At 43.1% G+C, this 21,371-nt stretch overlaps 3 protein-coding genes across 13 annotated transcripts; 2 read left to right on the forward strand and 1 right to left on the reverse strand.

Annotated features, from left to right (window-relative positions):
- The first annotated feature begins 4,511 nt into the window (after positions 1-4,511).
- On the forward strand, positions 4,512-5,561 carry Aprt (adenine phosphoribosyltransferase). Its single transcript, XM_002047120.4, has 3 exons — positions 4,512-4,744; positions 4,870-5,107; positions 5,166-5,561. The coding sequence occupies exons 1-3, from the start codon at positions 4,653-4,655 to the stop codon at positions 5,379-5,381; spliced, it is 546 nt and encodes a 181-aa protein (XP_002047156.1). The 5' UTR covers positions 4,512-4,652; the 3' UTR covers positions 5,382-5,561.
- A 418-nt stretch (positions 5,562-5,979) lies between these two features.
- On the forward strand, positions 5,980-12,397 carry LOC6624494 (carbohydrate sulfotransferase 11). Of its 3 annotated transcripts, none has more exons than XM_015175783.3 (10): positions 5,980-6,123; positions 7,091-7,548; positions 9,915-10,109; positions 10,442-10,525; positions 10,608-10,671; positions 10,740-10,806; positions 10,871-11,015; positions 11,068-11,223; positions 11,285-11,625; positions 11,688-12,397. In XM_015175783.3, exons 2-10 carry the CDS (start codon positions 7,408-7,410, stop codon positions 11,779-11,781), a joined length of 1,287 nt encoding a protein of 428 aa, XP_015031269.1. In that variant the 5' UTR covers positions 5,980-6,123; positions 7,091-7,407; the 3' UTR covers positions 11,782-12,397. The 3 variants fall into 3 exon arrangements, with proteins under 3 accessions (XP_015031269.1, XP_015031267.1, XP_015031268.1); XM_015175782.3 differs by lacking the exon at positions 5,980-6,123 and adding an exon at positions 7,020-7,037; XM_015175781.3 differs by lacking the exon at positions 9,915-10,109 and having other exon boundaries at positions 5,982-6,123.
- A 437-nt stretch (positions 12,398-12,834) lies between these two features.
- On the reverse strand, positions 12,835-21,146 carry Taf4 (TBP-associated factor 4). 9 transcript variants are annotated; one of them, XM_032435291.2, is made up of 11 exons: positions 21,010-21,146; positions 19,222-19,866; positions 18,104-18,268; positions 17,129-17,830; positions 15,816-16,295; positions 15,641-15,754; positions 15,365-15,580; positions 14,385-15,305; positions 14,150-14,323; positions 13,963-14,088; positions 12,835-13,888 (listed from the first exon to the last, which is right to left on the reverse strand). In XM_032435291.2, exons 2-11 carry the CDS (start codon positions 19,621-19,623, stop codon positions 13,730-13,732), a joined length of 3,459 nt encoding a protein of 1,152 aa, XP_032291182.1. In that variant the 5' UTR covers positions 19,624-19,866; positions 21,010-21,146; the 3' UTR covers positions 12,835-13,729. The 9 variants fall into 9 exon arrangements, with proteins under 9 accessions (XP_032291182.1, XP_032291181.1, XP_032291185.1 ...); XM_032435290.2 differs by lacking the exon at positions 21,010-21,146 and adding an exon at positions 20,157-20,974; XM_032435294.2 differs by lacking the exon at positions 21,010-21,146 and adding an exon at positions 20,157-20,972 and having other exon boundaries at positions 19,345-19,866.
- Positions 21,147-21,371: the final 225 nt, after the last annotated feature.

The raw sequence follows: 21,371 nt of genomic DNA on the forward strand, positions 1-21,371 counted from the left end.
CAAAATCGGGGTCGGTTCGAAAATCACAACTTTTCTGATGATTTTTTTTGAATATCTCGGGTAAATATCGTCTGATTTCTGAATGTTATACCTTTTTAAATTCGTACGGATCCCTACTTTCAATTGGCATTCAAAGAAATTTAATATCGATGGCTTAAAAAAAATTGTTGAACAAAAATCGATTCGTTTGTAAAGTCAACTTTTTTTGATGATTTTTTGGAATATCTCGGCCAAATAATGTCAGATTTTGTTATTTTCTACCATTTTCGACTCGTAACGATCAGTACTATCGATCGGCATCAAAAGTATTGAAATCTTAATATTGACCCAATCCGGCCATAAAGCAAGGGATATGATATGACGTTCCAAAACGACATAACTCCGCGCGGTATGATGGAAATAGCTCCGCGGGTAGATATGACGTTCCAAAACGACATAACTCCCTCCGCTCGGATGGAAATAGCTCCGCGGGGAGATATGACGTTCCAAAACGACATAACTCCGCGCGGTATGATGGATAATAGCTCCGCGGGGAGATATGACGTTCCAAGACGACATAACTCCCTCCGCTCGGATGGAAATAGCTCCGCGGGGAGATATGACGTTCCAAAACGACATAACTCCCTCCGCTCGGATGGAAATAGCTCCGCGGGGAGATATGACGTTCCAAAACGACATAACTCCCTCCGCTCGGATGGAAATAGCTCCGCGGGGAGATATGACGTTCCAAAACGACATAACTCCCTCCGCTCGGATGGAAATAGCTCCGCGGGGAGATGTGACGTTCCAAAACGACATAACTCCGCGCGGTATGATGGATAATAGCTCCGCGGGGAGATATGACGTTCCAAAATGGCATAGCTCCCTCCGCTCGGATGGAAATAGCTCCGCGGGGAGATATGACGTTCCAAAACGACATAACTCCGCGCGGTATGATGGGTAAAAGTTCCGCGGGGAGATATGACGTTCCAAAACGACAAAACTCCGCGCGGTATGATGGGTAATAGCTCCGCGGGAAGATATGACGTTCCAAAACGACATAACTCCGCGCGGTATGATGGGTAATAGCTCCGCGGGGAGATATGACGTTCCAAAACGACATAACTCCGCGCGGTATGATGGATAATAGCTCCGCGGGGAGATATGAAATTCCAAATCGACATAACTCCGCGCGGTATGATGGGTAATAGCTCCGCGGGGAGATATGACGTTCCAAAACGACATAACTCCGCGCGGTATGATGGGAAATAGCTCCGCGGGGAGATATGACGTTCCAAAACGACATAACTCCGCGTGGTATGATGGGTAAAAGTTCCGCGGGGAGATATGACGTTCCAAAACGACAAAACTCCGCGCGGTATGATGGGTAATAGCTCCGCGGGGAGATATGACGTTCCAAAACGACATAACTCCGCGCGGTATGATGGGTAATAGCTCCGCGGGGAGATATGACGTTCCAAAACGACATAACTCCCTCCGCTCGGATGGAAAAAGCTCCGCGGGGAGATATGACGTTCCAAAACGACATAACTCCCTCCGCTCGGATGGAAATAGCTCCGCGGGGAGATATGACGTTCCGAAACGACATAGCTCCGCGCGGTATGATGGATAATAGCTCCGCGGGGAGATATGACGTTCCAAAATGACATAACTCCCTCCGCTCGGATAGAAATAGCTCCGCGGGGAGATATGACGTTCCAAAACGACATAACTCCGCGCGGTATGATGGGTAAAAGTTCCGCGGGGAGATATGACGTTCCAAAACGACAAAACTCCGCGGGGAGATATGACGTTCCAAAACGACATAACTCCGCGCGGTGTGATGGGAAATAGCTCCGCGGGGAGATATGACGTTCCAAAACGACATAACTCCGCGCGGTATGATGGGTAAAAGTTCCGCGGGGAGATATGACGTTCCGAAACGACATAGCTCCGCGCGGTATGATGGGTAATAGCTCCGCGGGGAGATATGACGTTCCAAAACGACATAACTCCGCGCGGTATGATGGGTAATAGCTCCGCGGGGAGATATGACGTTCCAAAACGACATAACTCCGCGCGGTATGATGGATAATAGCTCCGCGGGGAGATATGAAGTTCCAAAACATAACTCCCTCCGCTCGGATGGAAATAGCTCCGCGGGGAGATATGACGTTCCAAAACGACATAACTCCGCGCGGTATGATGGATAATAGCTCCGCGGGGAGATATGACTTTCCAAAATGACATAACTCCCTCCGCTCGGATGGAAATAGCTCCGCGGGGAGATATGACGTTCCAAAACGACATAACTCCGCGCGGTATGATGGATAATAGCTCCGCGGGGAGATATGAAATTCCAAATCGACATAACTCCCTCTGCTCGGATGGAAATAGCTCCGCGGGGAGATATGACGTTCCAAAACGACATAACTCCCTCCGCTCGGATGGAAATAGCTCCGCGGGGAGATCTGACGTTCCAAAACGACATAACTCCGCGCGGTATGATGGGTAATAGTTCCGCGGGGAGATATGACGTTCCAAAACGACATAACTCCGCGCGGTATTATGGATAATAGCTCCGCGGGGAGATATGAAATTGCAAATCGACATAACTCCCTCTGCTCGGATGGAAATAGCTCCGCGGGGAGATATGACGTTCCAAAACGACATAACTCCCTCTGCTCGGATGGAAATAGCTCCGCGGGGAGATATGACGTTCCAAAACGACATAACTCCGCGCGGTATGATGGGTAATAGTTCCGCGGGGAGATATGACGTTCCAAAACGACATAACTCCGCGCGGTATGATGGATAATAGCTCCGCGGGGAGATATGACGTTCCAAAACGACATAACTCCCTCCGCTCGGATGGAAATAGCTCCGCGGGGAGATACGACGTTCCAAAACGACATAACTCCCTCCGCTCGGATGGAAATAGCTCCGCGGGGAGATATGACGTTCCAAAACGACATAACTCCGCGCGGTATGATGGGTAATAGTTCTGTGGGGAGATATGAAGTTCCAAAACGACATAACTCCGCGCGGTATGATGGGTAATAGCTCCGCGGGGAGATATGACGTTCCAAAACGACATAACTCCACGCGGTATGACGTTTTTTGTCAAAATCGGGGTCGGTTCGAAAATCACAACTTTTCTGATGATTTTTTTTTAATATCTCGGGTAAATATCGTCTGATTTCTGAATGTTATACCTTTTTAAATTCGTACGGATCCCTACTATAAATTGGCATTCAATGAAATTTAATATCGATGGCCTAAAAAAAGTTGTTGAACAAAAATCGATTCGTTTGTAAAGTCAATTTTTTTTGACGATTTTTTGGAATATCTCGGCCAAATAATGTCAGATTTTGTTATTTTATACCATTTTCCACTCGTAACGATCAGTACTATCGATCGGCATCAAAAGTATTGAAATCTAAATTATGACCCAAATCGGCCAAAAAGCAAGGGTTTACATCACGTTTTTTGTCAAAATCGGGGTCGGTTCGAAAATCACAACTATTCGGACGATTTTTTTTGAATATCTCGGGTAAATATCGTCTGATTTCTGAATGTTATACCTTTTTAAATTCGTACGGATCCCTACTATCAATTGGCATTCAAAGAAATTTAATATCGATGGCCTAAAAAAAGTTATTGAACAAAAATCGATTCGTTTGTAAAGTCAACTTTTTTTATGATTTTTTGGAATATCTCGGCCAAATAATGTCCAATTTTGTTATTTTCTACCATTTTCGACTCGTAACGATCAATGCTATCGATCGGCATCAAAAGTATTGAAATCTAAATTTTGACCCAAATCGGCCAAAAAGCAAGGGGTTACATCACGTTTCTTGTCAAAATCGGGGTCGGTTCGAAAATCACAACTTTTCTGATGATTTTTTTTGAATATCTCAGGTAAATATCGTCTTATTTCTGAATGTTATACCATTTTAAATTCGTACGGATCCGTACTATCAATTGGCATTCAAAGAAATATAATATCGATGGCCTTTTGTTGAACAAAAAGCAAGGGCATCATGTTTTTTGTCAAAATCGGGGTCAGTTCGAAAACCAAAACTTTTCTGATGATTTTTTTTGAATATCTCAGGTAAATATCGTCTGATTTCGAAATGTTATACCTATTTAAATTCGTAAAGATACCTACTATCAATCGGCACTTAAAGAAATTTAATATCGATGGCCTAAAACAAGTTTTTGAATAAAAAACAATTCGTTTGTAAAGTCAACCTCTTATGATGATTTTTTTTTTTTTAACTCAGCCAAATAATGTCCGATTTTGTTATTTTATACCATTTTCGACTCGTAACGATTTCGGTTAAAATGTAGATTTTCATACCTTAGATGCAAATCGACTCTTAACGATCAGTACGATCACACCATGATCGAATCGAATGAAAATTTCAAATTTTGCCGCCAATATCTAGAAATACGTCGCTGAGTCAACCCTATTTTTTGCCACCACTAGCAACCACCTTGCACAGCTGATTAGCAGTTGGGTTTACAGCTGTTGCCACACAATCTTTTTGGAGTCAGTTTCCAAGACGCCACGCAAAACTCACGTAGCGGGCGTAAAATTGCAATTCAATTTTTTAAAATCCGTCAATTCTGCAAAAAGAGATAAAGCCTGAACTGAAGCCGCTGCTAAAATGAGCGAACTGAGTGCTGCAGATAAACTCGACTATGTCAAGTCAAAGATTGGCGAATATGTTGACTTTCCAAAGAAGGGTATTGTTTTTCGGTGGGTCAGTTAGTTTATCAGTCCATCAAAGTGCTATTTTACATGCGTATTGTTTATTATACATAGTTAACTTCCTATCAGTTGATTAACATGTGTTCCCTTTCTTATCTCTAATTTTCTGGCAGTGACATATTCGGCGCCCTCACCGATAGCAAAGCCTGTGTTTATCTGCGTGATTTGCTGGTAAAACACATACGCACCGTTCATCCAGATGTGGAGCTTATAGTTGGTCTGGATTCGCGTGGTTTTCTCTTTAATCTGCTGCTGGCCACCGAGCTGGGCGTGGGCTGTGCACCTATACGCAAGAAGGGCAAACTGGCGGGCGAGGTGGTCGCCGTAGAATATCAGCTGGAATACGGTTCAGTAAGCAGACAAACATGTCTTGCTATCTTATATATCTGCTATAATGTTATTCTTATAGGACACATTTGAGCTGCAGCGCGCAGCCATCAAGCCGGGCCAAAAGGTGGTCATTGTCGATGATCTTCTGGCAACGGGTGGCTCACTGTTGGCTGCCACGGCGCTGGTACGCAAGCTTGGCGGCGTAGTGCTGGAAAGCTTGGTCGTCATCGAGCTGGTGGCATTGGATGGCCGCAAGAAGCTGGACTGCGATGTACATTCCCTGATAAAGTACTGACCAGCACATCTCTGACTACCATGTATGCATTTAGAAACGAAATATTTTACCTCAAAATATCACCAAGTGAATTTTTGTAATACTTTATGGAACTTGCAATAAGCATGTTTTAACTAAATGGTTGTCGGAACAAACTAAATAAGTGCAAATATATGACTTAATGATTTTTATACAATTAAATTAGTCTTTCTATTTTATGAGGCCAGTGCTTTTTGAATTTGCAACTATATCTAATGCTGACAAAAGGATTATGGGGAGCACATATCATAACTTTATGGGCCACCCTCTGCTTTGAAAGCAACCCCCACCATTGGCACAGTCTTCTCGTGCGCTCTCCAATCGTCCAAGCTCTCACTGCGCATTCAAATTTAGCTGCTGCTCTTGCCGGCCTTGCATTTTGCTCAGCTATAAACAAAAATGTTTGCCCTACGGCAGCGTAAAACCAACTGAGCTCTTCGCTCGCCGATAAACAAATCAAAGGCACAGACTCAGCTCCCGCAAAGAACGACAGCAGACAAGAGCTGCCGCATGGGCGACGCCGGCGCAAAAACTACAAATTTGAAACTGAAACTGAACTGACTGTCGAATAGTCCGGACAGTCGGCAGACGGGAGAGTCGGTTGAACGGTCGAACGGTCGAAGGGTGCGGTGCGGTCGGAGGCGGGAGCAGCCAATTCAGTAGCTGGCTGCCTGTGCTCATTTCGCATTTGAATTCATTCGTGAAATGTGCGTCGCTCGGAACGGTGCGTTGTGTGTGCTCTGTTTTGTGTTGTGTTGTGTTATGTTTGCTGGCTGCTATATATCCGACCCCGCCCCCAGCCCCTCGGGCGGCCCGCAACAGTTTTGCACGCCCACCAATTGCGAGCGTTTTGCAGTGTTTAGTTTAAAAATACGTTGTTTGTTTTTGTTTTTTGTTTTTTGTGTTTGCTGGGCGCATACAAAATCACAGTGGCTGCTTCAATTAATATTGATTGAGCGTCTTTCAATTGGCACACAATCGAAAACCAACAACAAACTGGCAGCAATTGTCGCGCGAGGCACGGCAGCAATTGATAGCGTTACGTATACGCCGCGTGCGCCTTCATTTGTTTTGTTTGCGTGCTTGTGATTGTTTGCATGTGTGTGTGTGTGTGTGTGTATGAGTATGTGACGCTTGTGTGTGTGTGTCGTGCGCCAATTTGAATGAATTTTATACAAATACCAAACCAAACTTGGAGCATTGCCTAAAAAGTTGGCAAATAAAAAACACAAATTGCTGTTAAATTATATTTGATATTTGTATTTCTTGCGCATACGGTCTGATAAACAAATAAAATTTAACTGGCTGCTGAGTGAGGCGAAGCAGCTCAAAGTCAGGCAACGGCGTTGCACCTGGCGCTGCCAAACAAACTTCCCCCCTACCCCCTCCCCACTCCGCACTCCAAAAGAGTCGTAAAAATCAATAATTGACATCTTGACTTCTTGCAGCAGCAGCACCCCAAAAACCGAGTCATAAAAGACACCCCAAAAAAAAAAATAAAAGCCCACCGAAAATTGAATTGTTATGTTTTTGTTGCAGTGACACAATTTTAACTGTTAGCTGGGCTATAAAGAAGGCTCAAAGGAGTCAAAGTTTTTGCACAGCAGCAGTGGAAATGTTTGTCATCAATTATGCTGGGTATGCTTGATGCCCGTACTAACTCTTTGTATATTTATATTCTCAATATATAGCACAGCAACTAAATATAGCTAAACAGCAGCAACAACAACAACAAACGGGCAGCAAAAAGGCTATGAGCAAATTGTACAAAAACTGTCGCCAACTGCACGCAACATTTACCGCGTAGCAGCGACAGCCAAAAGTAAAAATATAAGCAAGAAAAAAAAAATAAATAATAGAAGAAAATGTTGTACATCAATAGCAAAGGAAAATATATCAAAATGAATATGAATACGAAAGAAAATAATAATATTATGAATAACATGAGTGTCGAGCGAATGGCTAACTAAACTACAAACAGTTCCTATGCATTTGGCCTTGTGTTTAAATGAAATTGAACAAGAGCAACGCAAATTGTCGCGTTCGGCGATATTTGCTCATCTTTACGGCCCTATCGCTCCTATTGCTGCCCCTATCGCTCATCTATTTGGTATGGAATGAGCAGCTGCAGAAGATTAAGGGATATGAGGTGAGTGTGTGCCCCCCTATGCTTATGTATACATTCATATATATATATATATATCTTATAGTATGTTGTATATGTACATGTATAGTATATATAGTAAAATTGCACAGCAAGCACAGCACACATTCAAGTAGGATAGTGTTGTGTGTGTGTGTGTTTGGCCAAGGTCGTAAGCACCTTTGTAGTTGTTGTTAGCTGGTAGCCTGGAAGCTTTGAAGTGCCCTGCAAACACAGTTTGTTGTGGATTATGCCACAAATGTGCCGCAAATGTTTGCAGGGGCTGCCCCTGACAACAAGCAAATTGCCGCCAATTGATTGCTCGTTATTCAATGCATTACGCAGCCCCATAAAAACTCCCTATAACAATTCCAGCAAATCAATTGTGAAACATTAACCAATAGATCAATGTCGAATGGCACTTAGACAAAAGCATTTCAAGTGGAAAAATCGCTTACTGACTTGTATACCCTGTAATTATATTTGTTAAATAGCCTTTACATAACTTAACATATATAGTTACTTACCAGAAAAGAAACAAGTATTTTGTATACCCTGTAATAGTTTTGGCTACGCTCAATATATTCATATATGTATATATATATATATATACTTATTACACTATGCACCTATATGCTCTCAGGCAGCTCTCATTCTATTCGTAATTTAGCAAATTTGTACAATTTCGAAGAACTAGTTTATACTAGATACGTGAAGAGCATCTGCTGGGGCCTTAATCGCATTCGTATAGCCGTGGCTAGGCACGCGTGCTGTGTGAAGGGCATTCGCCAGATACAATAATAATGTTCTAGATATATATTTGCCCTATTCAAATATTACGAATGGGAAATTGGCAAATGCTTAATTAAATTTCATTATTTACGCTTGTTTATTTATCAAAGTTTTTAACACCTCGTTACACGTTCAGCAACACGACTCGAGGCGTATCACGGGGGAACCCATTTCTAGAGAGCGCTCTTAAAAAGTGCAAATTAAAACGAAATTTGTTCAGGCCTGCCGTTAGCTGTGTGTGTGTGTGTGTGTGTGAAAATTCTCATTGCCAATTAACAATTGACACTTAAATGTGGAATTGACACGCCTACTATTGAACGCCTCCCTAGGCAATGCTTTGCCTTTAGCCACTTTAGCTTTGCTTGCCAGACACAAAGGCGTCGCCCTCCCTCCTCCTCCCAGCGAATTGCAAATATATCCTTAGGCCACTTGCATTAAAGAACATTAGCGTGGGCTGTATTTAATTGCCTTGGGGGAAAACAGCACGGGCTCAGGACACGTCAGAGGCGCAGGAAAATCGATGTTTGGCAGCAAGACAAACGCATATCAATGGAAAGTTGGCCTCTAATTTTGTTCTGTATTAAATAATGGTGACTTAATGCTTAGGCAGCCACAAAGCACGAGAAATAAAAGAAATAAAGCACGCATACGCCGTGTTGTGTTCAACATTGGCATAATTAGGCACAGCGTCTAACACGTAACACACCAAACTCACCTACGCACACTCGCACACACACGCACACACACGCGCGCAGGCACCGAGTGCTGCTTAAGCGTCAGACCGACCGCCCACATCACGCCCACATATCACATCTCCCATATACACACACACACACATATGTATTAACCTGCCACAGTTCATGTCATGCACATAGCGCCACTTTTGCTGCGAAATAATTTGCTACATTCCTGTATGAACGACTAAGAGATACCTCGTATATAAGCATATAATGTGTAAAAGTTAGTTGCGCTTAAAAGTAGGCTATGTCCAGCTATTGAGCTGGTCGAAGTAGAGACTTAAGATTGTAATTATAAATATTGGATTAAATTTTTGATAAAAAAAGTAATAAACTTTAAAAACAAGAAGAATTCAATTGTATCTTTATATGTATTGAACTCGAAAGATATTAATATTTGCATGTAAAGCTTAAGTTAATTTTGATAAGTAGTTCCAAACTCTTCTGCTTTTTGTTTGGTTTTGCCTACTGTTTAATATAATATACCCTACCCACCAACAGTTCGAAAGCAGGGTATAGTTATACGCGCCACAATGACCGCTAAACAATCATCTAGATTTGTAACGATGCCAGTTGACAGAGCTGCCCAGTGGGATTTTAATTGGGCTCGTTGAGGCTACCTTGACACTGGGATGCCAGCGACATGAGTCAGTTGCGCTGTCAGCGGTGTCAGCGGGGTCAGCAGTGTCAGAGGTGTTTGTGATTGCTTTATGCATTTGTGTAGGACCGCTTTGCTGAGCATCATAACCGAAACGCTTGTATATTACGCATACGCCACGTCATGTTTGCATTTAAGCAACCGTTTTCTCTGTGTAACACGTCTAAATGCAAATGCTTTTTTAGGCTTTTAATGCGCAACAGCCACAGCAGCAGCAGCAACAGCAACAGCAGCAGCATCAGCAGCAACAGCGGCAACAGCAGCAGGCGGCGGGTCAAACATTTCGTTATCCTGTGCTGCTGCTGAACAAAAACAAAAACAAGGAGCTAACCGTGGTCGCGACGGGCAAGACTAAGAATAAGTGGCGCTATGTTGATAAAGTAAATATTTAACCCACACACACACTCACATTGTTAATGGCAAAGTAAACACTACAACAACAACAACAAAAACACACAAAAACAATTTCAACCGTCAAATTTATGGGTGCATTAAATAAGCGCGCAAGAATTAAAATTCTTTGGCCTCATCTGTTCTCCATCCCTAAAATGAATGATTGGCAGTTGCTTTGGGCTTGGCGGGTCCCGTCGTCGGGTTCCTTCTCCTCCTCCTCCTCGAAAACATTTGCTTATAAAAATAGTCATTAAGTGCCTGTCAGCCTAACCCAAGCAATATAGCTCATTTATTCGCTTGCTCCCAACTATTTCAACAGATCAACAATGAGACGGGACTCTCGCTCATACCCGACTATGCGGTGCAGTCGCTCTCAGAGGAGGAAATGCAGGAAATGTCCGTGGTAGGTGCTTTTGGGGTTATCCTAATGGCCATTGTTAACAGCTATTACATACCATATACGCTTTATCTTTATGCGGGCGCAGCGTATGGAGGCGCGGCTCAATAGACTGAAGGACAAGTGCTCCGAGTTCGGACTGGATGTGTTGGGTGAGGCCTGGCAAATAACATTTCCGACTTTTTATAGGTGCTATAAATAGTTTCTATTATAATTACAGGCCAGGATTCCTGGCATACGCCCAACACTTGGGAGTTTTTGGTTAATAAAAAATATCATATTATATGGTAAGAGCAGCTCTGCACTGTTAGCGGATAACTGTATTAGAGCATGTGCCTCCAATGATTGCAGGTGCAATGTCTTCAAGGCGGCCTCCTCATCCTGGATGTTCAATTTCAATGTGCTGGCCGGTTACACGCCAAGCTATTTGCTTAAGACCAAAAAGATTCTGCTCAATCTGGCCAGAGAGCGTTATCCACGCGTAACGCTGCAGGAGGTAAGATCCCTAATTATTCCCAATTTGAAATATTAATTGATTTTGTTTGCAGCTGCACGAGGCACAGAACGATTCAATTACATTTATCATAGCTAGAAATCCATTCGAGAGACTGCTGAGCGCCTATCGAGACAAGATCGTGTTCGCGCTGCCCTATTCCTTTCACGACAAACTGGGCCGCAGCATTGTGCGGACCTATCGGAAGAAGGTGCTGTACAAGAACATACATATTTACCAAAGCTCACCTAACTTGTTTGCATTCATTGCAGCCCAAGCTGATCTCACGTGCTGGCACTACAAAGTATCCATCGTTTCCAGAGTTCGTGCACTGGCTGCTGGATCAGGTGAAGCGGGGCAACTATATAGACATGCACTTTGTATCGGCCACATCGTTCTGCACGCCCTGCCTGATTCGATTCGATATGATATTGAAGTTCGAATCGTTGGCAGAGGATCAACTATATCTAATCGAAAAGACTGGCCTCCAGCGCGTCATAGCGCCCGTCTGGCGCAACATGGGCAAAGGAGACAGAAAGACACAGGAGCTGCAACAGCAGTTCTATTCCCAGCTCACCAGGCAGGAGATGATGGAGCTATACGAATATTATCGGTGAGTCAAACAGCGATAAGAACTAAATGGCAAACGAACTTTAACTTATCTTATACTCACAGTTTTGACTTTGATCTGTTCGACTACGATGTAAAGGAATATTTGCAATTCGCCAGATCAGATGAATTAGCAGGCGCCGTCCCATCGGGGGTGTAGTTAATTAAGCGAAACTTAAAATTCATAAAGTTTAGCGAAAGGTATAAAATAAAAGCAAAACAAAACACTTAGACACATACGAACTAATTAGCCGTCACAGTAGGTAATTGCAAATGTTGATAATAATGAATGAAACAATAATAAAGTTAATGGCAGAAACTATTCACAAAATGAAACAAAAACAAAAAACCTTGTTTACATTTAAAGGGAAATTAAATGGAAAATAATAGCAAGAGCTGAACGACACTCGAAGCTGACGATGAGGCAGATTATTTTGAGTCCAAATGTCCATTTGGTTTTATTTTTATGTTAATAATAGTAATAATTATGATCATAATAATATTAATAATTATAAAATGAATACAAAAAAATAGCAATAAAAAATTGGTAAATTCAACTACATACAATATAATGAATTAACTAGCTAATTAACTGAGATACCGTTACACATTCTCAACATTCAAAATGATTTATCTGCGGCAAATTTTTAGTTTTTCTGAAGTTTGTTTTATTTTTTTGTTGTATTTTGTTTTTAGTTTTTTTTTTTTAGGTTTTTCTCATTTTAAACTTAATTTATACATACAATAGGTTTTTTGTATTTATTAATTGTAAAACATAATAAGTATGTATGTATATATTTATAGATGTATATAATATATTTAGTTATATGACTACTAAACTATGCGCTCTTTACTTTTGTTGTTTTCGACTGTTTTTTTTGTTTGTTTGTTTTTCGCTTGATCATATTGTAACTGTTTAGCACACACACAGAATTTAAATTTGTATTTGTTTTAAATATGTACGTAGTCGAATATAAATGTATTTTACAATTTTCGTTTGTTTACTTTGTATAAAATTTAACTATTTTGTGGCTGGTGCAAATGTGTTCAATTAAAGAACCGCCTGCTAGAACATTATAATATGCACATAATCCATTGATTGGATGAACCATTTTGGTTGAACGAACGCCTCACTAATAAAAAACCATATGTTTAGTGTCTAAAACTACGTTCGGGTTTTAGTTCTTTGCCGTAAATTTGTTAATTACGTTGCGTTTACCTAGTTAAACTATAGAAAAAACTTAGTCTGGACTTTTTACACGTGTATTTTGTTTTTTTTTTTTTTGTTGTTGTTACCATTTGTTTCTGTTAATTGTTTTATACATAAGCTAATTAAAATTACATCAATTTGTTTAAACAACTACAACTAGTTCAATGTATTATGCCATATTATGTGTATATTTCTCCTTTTGCTTTGTTTTATTTAATTTTTTTTTTTTAAATTGTATTCTCTCTGTTTTTATTCTTTTTGCTTGCCATGATGGTTTTAAAAACCATGTTATGTTCCTCGACTTGAATGCTGCAATCTAACTTAAGTCTAGAATTTACGCTCGATTTCGTTTAACAAACTAAGCTACACAATTTAATCATATTATTTATATGTTTATATCGTTTAGATAAGGCCGTCAATGCAATTAATGCAATTAATTATGTTAAAAATTACAAAATCAAACGCTGGCTGACTGCACGTTGAATTTTTGTTTTGTTTTTTGCTACTGTGAGTTTTGTTGTTGTTGTTGATGTTGGTTTCTCTTTTGTGTTTTTGGATTGGTTTGGTTTAAGTGTTGCTGGCTATTTAATTGGAAAACGATTTGTAAATTAGATTTAAAAAACTTTTAATTACAATTTAGTTGGTATTTCTACGCATACGTTATTTAAATAGGGCGCCTAACTAAAACAACAAAGGGACGACGCAGTTAAATCTGACAGCTAAATAATATTGCAAATTGATGAACGCAGCTGCTAGACGCTAATAGAAGAATGATAACTGGAGCCAAAGCCAGAGCAGGAGTTGGAGTTGGAGTTGGAGTTGGAGTTGGAGCAGGAGTTGGCGCAGGAGAGCTCGTATGGGTGCGTAGGTATGTGAACAACAGCGGCGCCAGCAGCGATCACTTGAGGTAAGTCTTGAACAGCAACGAGCTGCGACAAAACTCGCGCTCCTGCTCCATAAAGAAGAGCATGTCGCGCAGATTGACACGCTTGATGCGCGGCCGCAACGTTGTAGTCGCCGTACCGGAGTTGCTCAGCAGACCGCCGCCACTGGAACCCTGTGTGTGTAGAGCAGATGCCATGTTTCTTGAGTAAGCAATCGAATGGTCGCTGGTAAGTGCATGTTACTCACCACGCCCACACCGGCCGCATCGCTATCCAATTTGAGTTTTTTCCGTGGTCCAATTGCCTGCAGTGCCGTCAAATTCGCGTCGCGCTGTCGCAGCTCTTCCATTTCCGCGCGCTGCATTTCTTTCGCCTGGAGAGAGTAATATGTGTAAGATGAGACAGTCCAAATTGCAAAAATAATTGTTTCTTACCCTCGCCTTCATCTTTGCTTGTTCGGGATCTTCGACTCGCGTTCTGGACTTAGCCGCTCGCAGTAGCATTTCGCGCTCCAGCTCCTCGTGTCGCTTCTGCTCAGCCTTGTCCAACTCCTCCAGAAACTTGATTTGACCGCGTACATCCTTCGCGGGCTCATAGCGTGGATCCAACTGTCGGTTAGAGAAGTTTTATTTAAAGCTTAATTGCAGAGTAGTGAGCGCATGAACCCACCTTGATGACATCAATGCGGTGCTCCGCTATCACAGCCAACTTTTCCACAATATTCTTGAGCCGTTCCTGGCACGCATGCGATATGAGCACGGCAACATCCTGCGAGGGTTCATCTAAGCCACGTTCCGCGGTTATCGCGCGTATTCGTGCCTGCAACGCTGGCAAGTTGAGAAACACCTCATCCTTGCAGGACCGTATCTGCGTGCCTATGTTCTCCGTGCATCCCAGAATGCGCTGCGATTCCTCGGCTAGATTAACACCGCCCATGGCTGCCACATCGTTAATATCATCATCGCCATATATCGATGATGACATGGAGCTTTGCTGGAAAAACGAATTGGCGGCCGCAGCCGCGGCTGACCCCGCCATCCCACTACCGCTGTTTGCCCTCTCATCCTTGCTATCCCGATCGATTGCATCCCTTTTCTTTTTATTCGCCGACTTGTTCGCCATGGGCATAGTGCCACGGGGCATCGTCTTGGCTGAAATGGGCGTCAGCGAGGCATTGATTCGTTCCATATGCGGCAGCTGTGGTGCCTTAATCTCAACGAGCTTTGGCTCAAAGTGATTATTGTTGTTGTGATGCAGCGAGTTCTGCATCTGCTCGCGTGCACGCAACGCTTCCGGCGGCAGATGAACTGTGGGCAACGATGGCACCGGCAACGATGTCGTCGATGCTGAATTTATCGTCGATAGTACTGATAACGTCGGCGTTGGCGGTGGTCCACTGTTCGATGATATGGCCGCCAGCGAGGGCGGATGCAAACTGGACGTTATGGCCTTGATCTGCGTCTGACCAACCTTGACGGCAGTGACTTTGTTCGTGGGCGTACTGTTTGGCGGACGGGATGTGGCACGTATTTGAACCGATCCCGGGCGCTGCAGCTGTGCGTTATGCGGGCCGCGGATTTGCACAATGTTCTGTGTGGATATGGGAAGTGAGAGTCTTGCTTAGGGGCAGATCTCAGTTTTATACTTACCGCCTGCGCGGGCATTGGCAGCGAAGGCATTTGACCGCGTATGGCCAGACGCGGCGCTGTGGGCAATCGAATGTTTGGCGGCTGCTTGGATATCGTCGTGTGGCCAATGGTCGGCCGCGGCGTGCCCAATGCATTTGGTGTTATCATGCGCACCTGCGTCTGTCCGATGGTCGTCGTCTGGCTGAGTCCAATCGGACGGATTTGCGCTTGAATTTTCTATGAAAAGATTATCGGGTTAATAGTAGTTTGATTGATTGAGCGTTCGGCATAACTTACCGGAAGCTGTGGTGGAAGTCCAGCCAATCCCAGCACATGCTGTGGCGGCGGTTTAATGCCCTCAATGACCAGCTCCTTGGTGTAGAGGGCCTGGCGCAGCAGTGGCAGACTTTTCTGCAGATGAAAGCACACATTAGTAAAAAAAGAAAAGGAATACTATTCGATAATTGCTTACCTTGAGAAACCCAATGAGGCACGGCTGTGGACTGGCGTTGAGCAAACGCTCCAGGCGATCACAAAACTCCTCAGGCTCCACATTCGCATTGACCAGCTCCTGGATGAGCGTGCGCACATTTTTCTCCACCGGCTTCGGTTCGCGTGTCGACAATTCAATTAAATTGGCTAAAAACTTGCGACACTTTTCTTTGGTATTGCCCTGCGCAGCCGTTGTCGTTGTTGCGTTCGCATTCGCAACCGCCGTTGCCGCCGCTGCAGATGCCACCTGCACATTGTTCGCTTGCGAATGCGGCTGTGCGGCTGGTATCGTTTGGATTTGCGTTACTTGCGGCAAATGCGGCTGTTGTTGCTGCTGTTGATGCTGTTGCTGGAGCTGCGCCAAGTGCGGCGGATGTGAGGCGCTGCTAAAACTATGCGCATTGCTGCTGGCCACCGAGTTGACAATTATGTTGCTGGAGGCGGTGGTGCTGGTCATCGACTGTGGTTAAAATAAACATTATAGATTAGCAAACAAATGTTTGAAGCAACTGTTCGCAGTCAGTGCAAATAAAGAGCGATAAGCGATAAGTTAAAACCAGAAAATAGTTGAGTGACTCTTATGGAGGCGCACATAGGCTACGGGCTCCTATTAGTGGGGGTGTGTGTGTGTGGGTGTGTGTGTATGAGTGGGTGCGAGTGGTGTGCGGGTCAGATGTTGAGGTTTTAGTGATTAATAATGGAGTAACATATAAAGTTAGTGCCAAAAAATATTGTTTGCAAACATATTTAAATTAATTTTTGAATTTGTTTGAAATGTTTTTGTTTTCTTTTGATAACACACCCCCATTCGGAGCCCGAATAGCCTTCGGTGCCCAGTTCATGATCATAATGCTTCTTATTTTCTAAATGATAAAATAGAGTTGAATGAATTTTTTTTTTTTTTTTGATTTTCGAAATAAACGAACAGCAACGCGTTTTCCACAGCGAAAAAACTAAATCAAAAGAATACGTCAAGTCAAATACACAGACAGTTACAACGCAGCATGCAAAACTGAGCAAAAGTACAATTATATATGTATATATATATATATATATATATTATATAAGATACTTATATTGAAATGAAAATTGAAAAAGTTGGGCGGACAGTCGATTGCTCGAAGTCTGGCCGAAAGTCTAAACAAAATTGAAAACTGAAGCGTAGCGTTAAAAAACAGATCAAATGCATAAACAGACAAGAGAGAGGCGTTTTAGAGAATATATAAAGTATATATAAAATATTGGAAACTATGCGAATTTCCATTGCTAAACAAGTTAAGCTTTGATTTTTACATTTTGCTTGATCTTAATTGTGGCCGCGACATTTGCCGCAGCAGCTGCGGCGGCCGCGGCGGCTGCGCTGCTGGCGCTGGCTGAGGCCTGTTGCTGCTGTTGCTTATGTTGCTGCTGTGCCTGTTGCTGCTGCTTCAGTTGTAGCTGTAGCTTCTGCTGCTGTTGCTGCTGTTGCAGGTTAGTAGCGGGTTTGTTGTTGTTGTTGTTGTTGTTGGTAGTGGTTGTGGTGGTGGTATTGGTGGTGATATTATTAACATTGTTATTGCTGGATGGGAGGATTGTGGATGATGTACGGACAATCGTTTTGCGCAGTGCTATGCTAGTGCTGGCAGTTGTTGCTTGTGAGGATGCTTGTGTCGTTGTTTGATGCTGTTGCTGTTGTTGCTGTTGCTGCAGCTGCGTTTGTTGCTGTTGTTGTTGTTGTTGTTGGGATGACGATTGGCCATGATATCTACTTACAGCTGCAGCCGGCACAGTTTGCAGACGTATCTGTGTGGTTATGGGATGATTTGTTGTTGTTGTTGTGGTGTTGTTGTTGTTGTTGTTATTATTATTGTTGTTGTTGCTGGTGTTAGATATGGTCTGTGTCATCGTCGGCGGGCCCGTCGATGTGGCCGTGCCCACGCGCAACAACTGAAATCCATTATCCGTTTTCACTAACAGTGCAGGCGTTTGTCCTGTATTAAGTGTGCCTAAAGTTATCTAAAATAAAGAGAGAGAGAATAGACAGAGAATAGTTCAAAGTACAAGGCGTACCCGTTGATATAAATGCATGTATATGTACATATGTGTATGTGTGTGTGTATGTGTGACTGTGTGTGTGAGTGGTTGGGTGGGTTGTTGGGGTTTGGGTGCATGTGTGTGCGCTGTATTAGGGAGCCTTGTGGATTAGTAGAGAAGAGCCCACCACAACAACAAAACTCAAGAGTTTTCCTTACAGATACACGCATTTTCCCATTTTCTAGTCACACTTACCGATGGACTCTGTGGCCTAACGCCACCCATATGAGAGTTGCTGATGACGACACGACTCAGCGGATTGGCGGGCATATTCTTTGGCTGCTGCTGCGTCGGCGCCTGCGGTCGCATGCCGACCACAACGCCGGCCGGCAGCATGGAGTTAAGCAGCGGCTGCCCGGTCTGTGGAATACGTGATGGGATTAGTCAGATCATAAATAGAATATTGCATTTTTGGGTTTCTATAGGCGGATTACAAAAGCTTTGATAGGTTTAAGTTATTGTTTTGGTTTTGGTTTGTTTCACTACAACATGCAGCAGATCACGAGAGTCGCTTCATTTCACGTATTGTCGTGGGTCTCAGTTCATTCGCTTACAGATCACAGTCAAACAAATGTGCACGGAAGTTGTGTGTGTTCACAAAATACATTTTAATAATTGATTTGGTATGAATTTCTAATAAAATGATTAGATGAAAATGAGGTATTTAGATGTGTTCTGGCCAATTTGAAAGACGTCTACGAGTTGTACTACAAAGAAGCGACCGTTCAAAAGCATTTTTTTTTCACAGAGAAAATCTACAAAAATTATATCTTTTAATGAAAAGCATAGAGTAATTAGCGGGAGACAAAGGGGATTTGGTATGACAGCGGGAAAAATAATATTCGTTTGTAAAATTTAATTTTTAAAGAAAAGCTGGATCTATAATTTTTGTATATTAAATAACGAACAGAAATTCAGACGCTGGTTAACAACCAACCGATATGCATACAACCTTTTTCAGATACAGTGAACCTTCAATATAGCGAGCGTATTAAGCTTTTTTGGAATGTCAGATTTGTCTTGTTTAAATTGTTTAAAAAATGTTCAATATATCGAGAGTTCACTGTTGCAGTTTTGTAAGGCACGCTAATCGTGTCGTCTAAATGGACAACAGAAGAAAGCAAAGTGAATACTGAAGAGTATATTGGAGAGTGCGGATATGTATGTGTGTGTGTGTGTGTGTGGAACAGGAGTAACCATTGGACGCAGGCAGAGAGATGCGAACGGAATGGCGCCAGAATGCGGCGCACTACTATCATCGCCTCGCTACAATACGAGTACGTTGTTTGGGAGTTTAGCTTGATGGTGGATACCTGATTGATGGTCTTGGTCATTGTTACGATTCCTGCTGGTGCACTTGATACTAGACCCGCCGGCAGGGTGACAGCATGGTGATTGGATTTAATAACTAAGGTTTGTGTTTGGGTGGCACCTACTGATTGCGTTTGCTGCTGCTGCTGCTGCTGATGCGACTGTTGATGCACCTGATGCTGCACTTGCGACAGACCCGGCACCCCATGTCCACCAATGCCCGCCGTAATGGTCTTGATCGTCGTCGTATTTGGCAGCTGTGCTGTTGAGATGATCGTCGGGCCAACACCTCCGCCCCCTGGGCCACCTATGTTGATGGTGCCATTGGGCAGCGGCTGAGTTGTGAAGGTGATGCGATTGCTGTTGGCCGATGTGGCCGTTGGCGCCGTTTGGCTGCTATTCATTGCGTGGCGGTTCCGGTTCCGGTGGCGGTTTCGTTTGTTGAAGCGTTGGCGCTTGAAGAGCCGGAACTGGACACGGACCCGTTCGGTTTCTCTTCTGCTTGTGACGTTCTTTAGCCGCCTGTTTTCTTGATCAACTGTGCATCTGTGCCATCATGTTGTTGCTGCTGTTGTTGTTGCTGTTCTTGTTGTGGTTGTTACAGCTCTTGTTTATCACTCGCATGCTGCGTGGCCGTTTGATGCAAACTGCAAGGCAAATTTTAAGTCACTTTAGTATTTATAGCGGAATATCTACACATAATTCTTGTTTGTACACTCTCGCGGGGGCTGCAGCTGCTTCTACTACCTGGCTGTGGCACAGTTATATACCTGTGGGTCATAAAACTCAAATGCGTGGTTTTTTTTTTTCTTTCCTTTCGCTTGCAACTGCCGCAGATGTTTACGATAGAAGGGGCGGTAGCGGGTGTGGGACGCAGGTGAAAGCCGACAAACGAGACGCTGCGTTGCTAATTTAGCATAATTATATTCGTATTCACCTTGGCCAAAGCCTTTCGGTGCTCCGCTGACAAGCGAAACCGCAGCAAAACGCTCGCACTTGCACTCGCTTATTCACGCGGCGGCTGCTGCTGCTGCTGCGCTGGCGACGACGTTGACTCCTTGTCGCTAGCTGATTAATGTTACAATATTTGCTTTGAGTTAGCCAGAACGTTTTTCTTTTGTTGTATTTTCACACACAAGCGCGCGCACGCGGCCTCTGGCATAGACAGTTTGTTTAGCACTGTATTTATTGTCGCTTTATTTTGATTATTTTGGATGTACAAAAAATTTGGCAGCGACCGAGCGACAACGCCGCCATTTTCACGAATGCGCGTGCAAAACGACAGTAAACGCGCAAGGGGCACAGACGTCGATAAAAGTGCGAGACAAAACGCAACGCTGAAAATGTTTGCTTCTGTCGCTAGATGTCGCTAGTAAAATGAGGCACTGCCAGCTTAAAACGGTGTACAGCTCATTCGAGGCGAGTAAAAACTGCGTGCAGCCAACTTCACTTGAGTGGAAAGTTGCGTGTAGCCAGCTTCACGCGAGTTACAATTTGCGCGCAGCCGACTTCACATAAGTTAAACAATTGTCATTCTCTGTCCTGGAATTCTCTCACGTTTTGCCGACGCATTTTCGTGTATCAATATTTGACCTACTACACGTAGGCTTTAACAAATATAATATATGCGGGATGAATATTTTTTAAAAAAAATGTAGTGCAACAAGCAATTGTTGCTAAGTAGGGCGCTCGATGACTGTCGCTATCTTCGGGCGGCTGGCTGGTGTTGGTGCTGGTACAGGCTGCAGTAGTTTTTCGAAATTTGTGGCTTATTTGACAAAGGCACTCACTTCAATTCATTTTGCATTTGAACTCGGTTCACTGGAGCGCATTTTGAACGTTTAACGTTACGTTTTTATTGCCGAAAATCAACAATTGAGTGTTTACGAACCGTCCACCGAAAGCAGATTAGTTTTTTCATGAGTGTGACCAGCTTTCGCAACGCTTAAAATACGAGATTAAAATGAAGGTCAAAATACTAAAACCAATTTTAATGCTTATGAAATATATATATTATTAAGAGATATATTTTATTTAAGCATTAATAATAGCAACATTTTTTTATATATAAAGAATACAATTACAATAGCTATTGGGATACGGATTCATATACGTTAATCGGTAATCAGCAGCCTCCACAAACACAATAAAG

Source organism: Drosophila virilis, chromosome 3 (genome assembly GCF_030788295.1).
Source record: "Drosophila virilis strain 15010-1051.87 chromosome 3, Dvir_AGI_RSII-ME, whole genome shotgun sequence".
NCBI lineage: Eukaryota > Metazoa > Arthropoda > Insecta > Diptera > Drosophilidae > Drosophila > Drosophila virilis.